We start from the raw sequence: 11,467 nt of genomic DNA on the forward strand, positions 1-11,467 counted from the left end.
CATCGTATTTTAGCACCTGCAGCTAGCTCTGTGCTTCCTTCATTGTTCAGTGATCAGTCTTCATCGTCATGCACGATCGGAAAAAAGTATTCAATTTTCGGTTACATTGTGCGTTGAAACAGGCGCCAGGGTTGTGCAGGTTTGCATAGAAAATAGACGTAAACTTCTCTCCCCCTTGCGCCATGGTCCATCCATCTGGGCGTCACACAATGGGGTTGGACGGGCAGGAGTCCTTGACTTGGGAACTTGGGAACTTGGGAACTTGGGGCCTTGGGCATATCGCTACTGAACTTCCTAGTTACCTAACATTTGGCTGTTCTCCAAGTCATCTGTACGCCATTCTGTCCCTACTACCTACCTACCTACCTACCTACCTACCTACCATAGCTGATATGCTCCGCAAGGGGGTTTATCATGTCTCTCAAATCGCCACCAGCATCTCCACTAGTAAAATCAAGTCAGATCCTTAATTACACTCTGAGAGACAAGATTGCTTCTCTTTCGAGCGTGCATTATATATCTTTTAGCCAAGACACAGGCGGCAATAGTCTCCACCTAGCCCACACCCGGGGGTGTTTGTGTGCTCTGCCGCTGTTGTGGTTATGTGACCGCCTGTCTGCAAGAGACGACGCTAGATACTCTTCAGTAGATTTAACCCGCGTGTTGGGACGGTTGTTGGTCTATATTAAATATCTTTCGGTAAGGCCCTTCACTGACGCTGGCCTGAGGCCTCTACTACTACTATTACTTGCTCGCCTTCTTTGCCTGTTACCTCGATACAGAACTAATAAATACACTTGCCTCCCTTCAGCCCTGACCCCACCACTAGTCGTCTCCTGTCGTCAAGGTCTTTTCAACTTATTTATTTTCCCTTGCTTTCTATCTATCTAGTCTTCTTCTGTTTGTTTTTCACGGGTGGCATGCTCTTTCAATACGATAACGACACAACAAATATGGAATCCCAAACTACGCAAAGGGAAATCACCCTTAACTCACCTCCTTCCCTACGCCCAAAATATACCCAGTCATCTCAACTCAGTGTCGGCCCACTTTCAGACATTCTTTCTCATAAGAGAATAGACGGCTCGGCTCTTGGCATATTCAGCTTTGAGCCATCTTACTCCTCCATCAGCTCCAGATGCGGCTCTTCGTTCTCATCAGAGTCCTCCACAGAATCCTGGGGACTGATTTCATCCCATCCGTCCCCTGAAACGCCGAGGTCGAAGCACGAACTGGAGGATGACATTCCTCAACTGGACTTGGTGCCTCGTCATGGAGATGTTCTCAAGCGTAAATGTGATAGCCCGGAGGGAGGTGGCAAGAAAATGAGACTTTCAACGGTACAACTGCCTAGTTTTCACGACCTGCTTTCGCATAGCGGGAACAAGGACCACCACGAGAAGGTGTCCCGCACGCCTATCCCCAGTCCGGAGCTAAGCAGCAGCGAATACAAGCTTGCTGGCAAAGCCAATGTTCAGTCATCAGAAGACCCCATTATCCAATGGCTCAACCTCCGGAGAATGGAGTCCAAGAGCGCGAAGCCTCTGCTCTCTCAGCCACGAGAACTAGGGAATTCTTCTGTGAACGTTCACTTAGATATAGGCAGCCCACCAGTGTTTTACCGCGAGAAGCAACAACACCACACGCCTCAGCACCGGGGCCACTATCACCGGCAGCTCTCACCGCCGAAGGACATCGTCAAGCGTGTGCGCGCCAAGGGAGGGAAGCCGTTCCACAACAACATCAAGTACACGATCGAGGAGACGGACTACATCCGCTTCAACAAGTACGAGATGAAGCTGTCGTGGGAGGAGAACAAGATCCTGTTCCGGCAGAAATTCCCCATGGCCGACCGGAAGCTCGACCGCGAGAAGCAGGGCATCCAGGGCGTCCACTACCGCGACAACCTGCACGTCCCGCACCTCCAGGGCAAGGGCAGGCGGCTCGTGTTCCTCGACAACGGCCACATCGAGGCAGTCACGGTCAAGGTCCGCCGCCAGCGCGAGAACAAGTCCTACTTCAGCCTCACCTACCTGTACCCCGAGCGCGCGCTGCTCTACGACTGGGTGCCGCCCAAGTTCAAGCAGATCGCTGCCGAGCTCGGTGAGTTTGTTTCTCTTTTTCCCCTTAAACCCTCACCCCCCCGTGTCTTTGGGGGGGGTTATCTAGTACCTACTTACTAACATTATCAACTTAGTCAAGGAACGCTACCCGCAAATACAGCAGAAGCGGCGCGAGGCCATCGCCCAGAACTTATGGGTCGAGACCCTGACGACGGGCGAGTGCTCTTGCTGCCCCAAGCCCGACCGGGAGCGCGACAACCACAAGCGCTCTGTCGGCGAGTCCCTTATCATGGAGGCTCCCAGCTACGATTCGCTTGTCAAGAGCGAATACTCGCAGTTTAGATCTCTGCTGTGAATGAGTTTTCTCGGAACGAGACTAGACTTCTCCTCTACCTAGTTAACCCGATTGGTAAAAAATGTGACGACGGGAAGATTGGGAGCAGATACACACACACACACATCACATAAACACATATACATACTGGACACACATTGATACCTACGTACACACACACCCTAACTCCGCCTCAACAAAGAGTCGCCAACTCTCACCCCACTGACTCAGCCTATCTACAACCACAACTCTGACATCCGCGCACTTTCATCACTTCGCCCCCCCCCCCCTTCCCCCTTTACGAACTCACTACTTGCTTGCTTTTTCTTCCCTATTTACACATATATACTACACACATAACTACACCCACAACAAAACGGAGGAGACGATAGAATTATTAGGTACACACAAACACAGGAAAGGGGCTAGGTTTACGGGATCTTTCAGGGAATTATGGGAACTTCAGATAAGGAGGGTTTAAAGGGAACGGGAAAGGGGTTGTTGGTTGGTTGGGGGGGAGGTACTTTTGGATGGGCTGCCTGTCTTCTCCACCTAACTAGGGTTAGTAATTTATCTCACCAGCCGCCGGCGTAGGGAAACGAACCATAATATTGATATTTGTTTTATTTATTTTTTTTGGGGGGGAGGAGATTGATTACATAGGTACCTAGTATAGAAACAATACCCCTTAAGGGAAAAAGGGGGAAGGAAGGAAGCTTTTGATTGATTGATACTACTTGCGAATGGGATACGGGAAACGGGACTTATGAATTCGAGGATTATGGATTAATGTACTACTATCACTATTACTACCGCTTCTATACAACCGGACGTTTTCTTTTGTCTTATTTTCTTTTGTCTTTTTACGGTTTTCACGGTTGGGCGGTATATACCTGGGTTCGGTAGAGGAGGGGAGGAGGCTTTCTGTTGTCTATTCGTCTGTTCAAGGGGCTTTTTCTTTTCTCTCTTTCGATACCTCACCTATCTACCTACCTAGGTAGATACATATCTACGTAGTTATTTCACGCTTTATGAGTTTCTGCTTCTGAATGGTCTTCATCTACATACTTGATCCGGAGGATTCAACGTCGTTTTGTTTGGGTGCTTACTTACCTACCTACCTACCTTTCTAGGTAGATAACTCGTACACGCAAACAACTACCACAGCATAGCACAGCACAGCACAGGACGCAAATAATCAAGGGAGGCAAGGGTTGTCCTTTCTTCTTCTTTTATTTCTTTTCCTTTCTTTTTTTGGTTATCGACTGATATGCGAAAAGCAACATCGGTGTCCTGGTTTGGGGAGGGTGGGCGAGCGGGCTGATGGGTTTGACCAGTTGGTTACCTAGTTTGAATATAGATGATTGATCACGAATCACGATGACCATGGCATGTCACTGTTATGTTCAATAACAATAAATTTTTGAAGTACATATACCTGTCTAGGCCATTTAGTGTCTATTCACTCACCTCGGTGTCATGGTACCTACCTACCCAGGGTGCCTACGCACCGCAAATAGCATGGGACGAAACCAGACTAACTACGAGCGGAAAGGGCACGGATGGATGTGTGTGTGGATGGATGGATGGATAAATGGATTTTGTGATAACCATCCTACCGGGGCGCCTGGGCAACAACCACTTCAGGATGGAGGTAGGGTATATGTAGGTACTTATTGAATAAGCACTATGGTGTAAAGAGAAATCTCGATACCTATGATACATGATTACCTAGTCAGAAAGAATGTTGGTAATGGAAAATGAAAGGTCATGCAATTATATCCGAGACTGGCCGGATTGGCCAGCGTTTCCAGCTCTGTGCTACCTCCAGCTATCTACACGAGAAAATCAGGCCTCAGTTTGCCTGAACAAATCTACCGCACCAATGATTGCCGTTAGAGCATTCGATATTGGCGGGTGTTTTTAAGAGTCTAGGTACTTGGGTAGGTGCGTGAGACTTGCGATCTAGGATGCGATCTCCGGACCATGCGGATTTCACATGGATATCGAGTGCTTTACTAGGTACTACATACTTAGGTAGATTAGTAGGAAGTTGGAAGGTGATAGGTAGGTAGTTAGGTAGGTGTGTTTGCTTAACCCCTGTTGCTGTAGAATACCTACTTACTCGGCAAGCAACACCCGTCCTCTTCCCCTTTCACTTCTCCCCTTCTCGGGGGCTTCCTAACTTCATAAGCCCGGACCATATCCGCGACTTATTACCCTGAGCATATGTGAAGGCGGTGCGGTGCCAAGGTGCTGGGCTTTGCTGTGGAGTAACCGACGTTCCACCATGCAAGTTAATCATTCGCAACATATTACATAGTGCAGTATGCACATACATACTATGTAGGTAAGTATGAAAGCTAGCGCGAAGTCACGCCGGCCACGTTCCACAGACTTGCCGCGCGGTATCAGTATGACGACTCCTCAGACGACGTCCTTTAGAGATGGTTCGTTTTGAAACCGCCCCGGCCAATGTATGTCTTGAATCTACTTGCCGGGTCATTCTTAGCGTCGAAAGTTGTATCATTGTTATCATAGCTTAGATCATATTCCTCAAGATCTGAAGCATTGCCAGTTCGGAAAGAATAAGGGTTTTGCCCGAACTCGTCATCCGAAGCGACCTCGTCGTCGGGATAATCCGCCGCATAGTAATTCTCCGCTGTAGATTGATTAGAATTATATCACGTATATAGATTATATAGAGTGAGAGGGAAGGAATTAAACATAAAAATAAATATAGAAAATCACTTACCATTCTCATCTTCTTCATCCTCGGCCCATTCGTCGTCACTATCGCCGCCTTCTCCGTGGAAATACTCGAAATCCGGCTCTTGGTCAAATACGAGGACTCCGATACTCTGGGGTGGTATATGCTCTCCCATTTTGCTGGCGGGGACACGCTCGTAGGTTTCAATGATGTATTCACCGTCGTCGCTATCGCTGATGTAGCCATCAGTGTCCATCATGTCCTGATCCGCTGGGCCATGGGCTTCGGGGTATCGCTCTGCGTATCTCTTAATTTGCTTCGGCTTGTACTTAGCTTGGGCATGGACCTTGGCCTTGGCAGAATGTTGGGATGCCGCCTTCTCATCATCGACCTTCTGGAGGTTGAGTCCGATTTGCTCCAGTGCGTATGAGTTCATTTCGGCAGTTAATTTCTCCGCATCTACGTTCCATCGTTCAGTCAAGGACTTGGGGATCTCAGCCTTGTATTTCTCTCCGTCTACCTTGTGCGCAAGCCTTGCTACACCTGGCTTCTTGAGTTTTCTCGTCGGTATGGGTGGGTCCACCTCCATGTCCTCCGTCGGCGCAAGCGCCTGGGTAGCGGTATTTGCGGCCACATTATTTGCGGCCTGAAGCTTTGCCAGTGGTCTCGAGGAGATGCGCTTGATTCTGCGCTCAACGAATAGCGTGGGCGCAGAACGCTTTTTGGGAACACCTCCTTGTGCTCGATCAGGCTGAGAGGCAGCAGCGAGTAACATCTCCCTTCTCGACATGTGAAATCGGCGTGGTTCGGAAATAGTACTGGTACCAGAATTACTACCAGAATCGATGCCGGTAGCTGGAGTAGAGTTATCGACACTATTTATATCGGATTCGTCATTGGCGCCGGAGTCTGCGATCTTGGGGCTCTGGAATGCTGGGGTCTTTGTGTTCGGACGAGAGGTATGGATTATGGGTTTCGAAATTGAGTAGGGAACGTTCTCGGCGACTTTAGCTCGTTCTTCCTGTCTCTGATAGACAAAGGCATCACTACGATGTCTCTTACTCTCCTGGACCCCTAAGAGAAAGAGAGTAATGTTAACCCCCAAGTTGCTAAACATTTATTCGGTGCGTATACTTAAATGGGCGACAACTTACGTAGGAAGGAGATGGGGGCCTCCTCAGTGGCCTTTCGCTTAACGCGAATTAATTGCGGCGGCATAGACATGATTGAAAACCAGATGAATCAGAGTTTGTGGTGGGTGGGTGGGTGAATGAGCGAATGAGTGACTGATGAACAAAAAAATTGGTATTGTAGGTATTGTAGGTATTGAAGGTATCGAGTTGTGATAATGTAGGATGATGAAGTTGTGAGTGGGTATTGTTGACGTTATGTACCTGGGTAAGTAAGGTACTAGGTAAGGTACTAACTAATGCGACAGTTTGGTTCCATCACCGATCTTGTCGGCTTGTGTTAATTAGTGTGTTTAGTGTGTTAGGTACAAAGCATAATTGGCATATGACGAACATTAAAGGGAATCCACAATATTATACCGCCCGGCAGAAATGTTTACTAGTGTACTAACCTAGTAGTAGTTATCATATGTTAATTTTTTTGATCGATAAGATATGCTGACTAGCGGCGGACATGGCCTGCACGGATCTTTTCCTCCGTGGGGCACAAGTGAGCTTTGGCAGTACCTAGTTACTACCTACAACTGTCAACCAGACATTCTTTACAACAATCTGTCCCTTCCATACCTCCGTCTGTATGGCTTATGCCTAACATGTCCGAATTATTCTATTCTGTTTGGTCAATTGATGGTATAATTTCAATAAATTCTTAGTAACAGCCTAGCTGACTAGGTCTCTAGCCAACCTATTACATCAGCCCATACTTCCTTAGTCCATCATCCATCCAACTGGACTACTACTAGTAGTAACTATATGGATATGGATAATGGATATGGATACGGATGTTGCCCTGCTTTCGTTCCGTCCCGAGTCAATAACAAAGAATTCTTTCTTCGAATTCTTTCTTCGACTACCAACTTTTTACCTTTGGCTATGAGCTCTAGTGCTCTCAAGTTGACTTTCACACACACTTAGAGCTTTATATACATAATAGTACCCCGCGCGGTTCGCGTTGGTGGCACTCGGTAACACTCGGCACTATCCATGTATCAAAGATAGCACTGAGCACCGAGCACTGAGCATGAGAACCTGGAACTTGCATAATAACTTCAAGCTTACATACTTCCAGAGCTATGCTACATACATGTAGGGCTGCCAGGTATGTAGGTTAGTAGGTGCTGTATGGTGCTGTCTGTGTGTCAGGTAAGTACCTATCTAACCTACATACATGTACCTAACTGCCTACACATCCCTCATGCAGCTCCTGATAAGGATTCAATTTCCAATGCATTCAGATGGAGAGCCAAATACCGCAACATGCTCACCTCAACGGTACATACCGTGGATATCCCCAAGAGGTGCCAGCTAAGCCAACTCAAGGAATTCTGCAGTCCCAAGTGGGAAAAGTCAACAAAAATAATAGCGACATATGTACTTATAGATACGTTGATTTGACGAGATGGCAGATGGCTCCAGATCCAGAAACTAAAGCGGTGGCATACCTATGGAGCCTTGGCCTGCTAAAGCTTGGTTCGTTCTCTTCTGCAGTGGCGATATTTTAAATGGAACGGCCCAGGTGGGCGTAAACCATGCGTCAAGACGACGCAGTGGATTGGAAAAAGCCCAACAAATTATACGTACCTTTTCTATAGGCAAGACTCAGACCAAGCTTCACACCTCCCTACCTGTCTACCCGTCTACCTACCTACCTCCCCTACCTCCCTGACTCTCTAACCAACCCTACTTCCCGTTACACCTCTCACCTCCCTCTTCCTCTCCCTCTCTTTCTCACCACGCCGTTGGTCAGTATACCCTAACAACCGTCCATCTATCTATCAGAGTTGGCACTTATTCATTTAATTGCTTTCTTTCATTCTTCATTAATGTCTAAATGATTCACTGAGCAACGCCACTTCTCTTAATTTGATACTCACATCTCTTACCTGGATATTTCCAAACGGCTTATCAACTGGCCGCAATCTGTAAGTTGCCGGCTTAGCACTCACCGCATCTTCACTTGTTTATTTGTCTTCATATTCTATGTGGAATTGGCATCCAGCAATTCTCATGATAGATTTTATACCAACATGAATGGAACTTGCTAGCTACCTAGCTACCTAGCTACCTAGTTACCTACCTGGGTGGCTACTGTGTATTCATTTTAAACCTTCAATCTACGTTATCTAATGGAATGGCTGACCACGGAAACTGATAGTTACACGGAAGAGTGTCTTTCGTTGGTGGAATTGAGCTGTGACGGTCATAACAGCCAGGCTCCTAACTTCCCTCAGGTCCTCTTGAGAGCCCCCCCAAAGCTCTTACCTGATTCCACGGCACACCTTGCTTGTGTCGTACAGTAGCAACTGAATAAGCACTAGCCTTGTCTGGATCAATGGCTTTGCAGCTATATTCGAGACCTTAAAATTTATTCCGTTATATGGACGCCACCATCGATCCTAAATTCGACCTTCGAGACACCTCTATCGGACATGAACTTGTGATCACACATAAACTTGAATCTATCTCGCCCAACATGTCTCGCCAAAGAGTTCCAATTACCTTCACTTACCAGAAGAGTGGAACCAACCCTCCTCTCTTTGTAGCTGGAACCTTCTCGGATCCGCCATGGGAACCACAGGAGATGGACATCTCCATCAACCAACACGGAGAACGTGTTTTCACGAAACAGGTTATGGTTGACGATGCTTCCGAAATTCTATATAAATTCCGAGTAGGGTTGGGAAATTGGTGGGCCTTGGATGATAACGCAGATACCGGTAACCCTCCCCGCCAGTCTCAGTCGCCATACTTGCTGTGATCTCAAAGCTAATAACTAGAATTAAGTCACGGATGATCTAGGAAATGTGAACAACATTCTTAGGGTGTCAATCAAAAATCCCCAAGGAGTTAATAAGAAACCATTGATTGAAGAGATAGAGACCTCAACCACCCCCAGCGGTACGCAAACTCCTAACTTCCTAGAGACAGCGGATGAGGTCGCAGATTCGGCTCGCATTGTAGATCCTGAGACACCCGAGCCAGAAATAGCCGATGACGAGGCTGGGAAGATAGGCCTTCGGCGTATGTCCTTTACTCCAATTAATGAAGTTGCCGAAACGTCTATGGAAGTTGCCACTGTCGCCGCGGCACTGGATAAGGATGAGGGATATTCTGATGATGATAACGACGACGACGACGTGATTGACGAAGAAAATGGTGCGTGTCCTGTATTTGCGTATGAAACTACGGGCCCCCCTCCTCATGAAGAGGACACCGAGCGACTGCAAAGTACGACCTCTCCGGACATTGCTGATCCGGTCTCAACGATTGAAGAATCAGACTTTGATGACCCTCAATTGGAATCATTTCCGTCAGATAATCGTGACTCAATTTTATCTGCCATGAGACGCATTTCTACTAGCATCGATGCAGATCGAACAGTTATCGAGGGGTTTCCGCCTTCGCCTGTCGTCACCATCAACCAACAGCACAAAATTGTCAGCTCTTTCGACGATGCCGGTTCGTCACGGGGATCAGTTAGTGTCACCTCGATGGATGAAACCAGTCTTAGGCCCGAAATTGCCAGGTCGTCAAGTTCTACCGGGTCCGGCACTAGAGCGTTGTCCATGAGCTCGCTAGGGTCGATCGTTGAAGATGACGAAGCCCGCAAGTCGGACGATGAGTCAGATGAGATTATGACTCCATTCATTCAACATCCTGGGCCTTCTTGGGGTTCTATGGTCGAACAAGCTATTAGCGAGAACGACGATGACGAAGGCATCTCCATGAGCACCGGATCTAAAAGGAGAGGAGGATCGCGAGACTTTTCATGGCCCGCTGCCTCTAAGCCCATCACATCGTTTGCTAATGACTTATCGGAGACAGTTGGGACAGATGTTGCTAGGAGCAATATTTCTCAAGAAACCCCTGAAATCGCACCAGGCACCGACATCAGCAGTTCCAACGAAGAAAGCGAAACTCCAAGCCCAGCATCACCTGATACGGTCGACAAGGCAGAGAAGCGGATGATCGAAAAGTCAGGCCCTAGCCATTCCCGTCCCGTCAACAACAATTTGGGGTGGCTCGAGGCATGCTTCCGAGTGTTCTTCGTGAAATGGCTGGGAGGTCTCGCTACATGGCTGTACAGCCGTAGACACAGGACGTAAGTAGTAGTATTCCTCTTCTAGCCGTGATTTAATTCCTAATATGACGGGCTAACAGGAATCTAGGATTATGGTTGCTGGTACAGCGGCCCTCGTCGTTGGCGTTGGCATACTTTGGCAGAACCCCCCAACCCGCACGTAAACCGCAACGGCAACCAGAACCGTGACCGGTTGTTGTTGTTGTTGGGAATGATAAAAACCTTGGCGAGGCGATGCTGGGCGCAGATTGTTCACGAGTAGATCCAGATCTCTCTATTCCTAGATCCTACCTAACCTAATATCCCTAACGGATCCTTTCAATGTCAGCTAACCCATAAATTCTGAGGCCTTGGATGGTTGGATCGTTTTGTATGTCTTAACTACTAGAAGGAAAACTGTGCAAGATGTGGTGTCCCGTAATAGCAAACATACATTTTTTATTTATTTTTTGTTGCCTTTTCTTTGGACGACCATCGCGTGAGATGAGTCGGCCCGAGTCCGTAGATGCCTGTGGACCTATTGGGTACATCCATTCAGCTAACTCACTCATTCGTGGCCGTAGCCTGGGTTTGAAGAGGTCTGAGTCGATTGAGTACCAACTTAACTACCTATAGGAACGTAGTAATCGGGATATATGCCACACCTTCGGTACATGAAATAGGAGAGAATAGAAGGAATAAGCGCCTAGCAACTTTTTCTTTTCTTTTCATGTGCACTGTAGTGCATTCCTGAGCACATTCCTTCCTTCTTGCCTACTTTAGGTATATATACCTAATATTCTTCGTACGACCAACACATCTAGACATCTAGGTACCTACCTACCCACCTACCTACACACCTGGGGTCCTGGGCAATAATTAATGACTTATGTAGGTACAGATATCTTGAGCTTTTCACACATAACGTTTAGACTGAGGCACCGATGATATGTATCCTGCTCATCGGAACGCGTAACACACACACACACACACACACACACACACACTCACCTGTAAGATTAAAGCGGCCAGTTCCAGTTCTGTGATTAATCCCATGTCCAAACCGCTGACCCGGTAGACTGGAACCGAGCCTGTTGTTGTTGCATATCG

The 11,467-nt window shown here is 47.5% G+C and overlaps 3 protein-coding genes across 3 annotated transcripts; 2 read left to right on the plus strand and 1 right to left on the minus strand.

The window, feature by feature from the left end:
- Positions 1 to 953: 953 nt before the first annotated feature.
- On the plus strand, positions 954 to 2,418 carry GGS25DRAFT_518326 (uncharacterized protein; the record flags this gene model as incomplete). The annotated part of the gene is made up of 2 exons (XM_049263515.1): positions 954 to 2,103; positions 2,198 to 2,418. 2 exons carry the CDS (start codon positions 954 to 956, stop codon positions 2,416 to 2,418), a joined length of 1,371 nt encoding a protein of 456 aa, XP_049120206.1.
- Positions 2,419 to 4,522: 2,104 nt separating this feature from the next.
- Positions 4,523 to 6,659, minus strand: GGS25DRAFT_476285 (uncharacterized protein). The gene is made up of 3 exons (XM_049259779.1): positions 6,262 to 6,659; positions 5,357 to 6,181; positions 4,523 to 5,303 (listed from the first exon to the last, which is right to left on the minus strand). Exons 1-3 carry the CDS (start codon positions 6,329 to 6,331, stop codon positions 5,236 to 5,238), a joined length of 963 nt encoding a protein of 320 aa, XP_049120207.1. The 5' UTR covers positions 6,332 to 6,659; the 3' UTR covers positions 4,523 to 5,235.
- A 1,537-nt stretch (positions 6,660 to 8,196) lies between these two features.
- Positions 8,197 to 11,187, plus strand: GGS25DRAFT_476293 (uncharacterized protein). Its single transcript, XM_049259780.1, has 4 exons — positions 8,197 to 8,218; positions 8,272 to 9,014; positions 9,082 to 10,399; positions 10,467 to 11,187. Exons 2-4 carry the CDS (start codon positions 8,675 to 8,677, stop codon positions 10,540 to 10,542), a joined length of 1,734 nt encoding a protein of 577 aa, XP_049120208.1. The 5' UTR covers positions 8,197 to 8,218; positions 8,272 to 8,674; the 3' UTR covers positions 10,543 to 11,187.
- Positions 11,188 to 11,467: the final 280 nt, after the last annotated feature.

This window comes from Hypoxylon fragiforme (genome assembly GCF_022984875.1).
Source record: "Hypoxylon fragiforme strain CBS 206.31 chromosome Unknown GGS25scaffold_2, whole genome shotgun sequence".
Classification (NCBI taxonomy): domain Eukaryota; kingdom Fungi; phylum Ascomycota; class Sordariomycetes; order Xylariales; family Hypoxylaceae; genus Hypoxylon; species Hypoxylon fragiforme.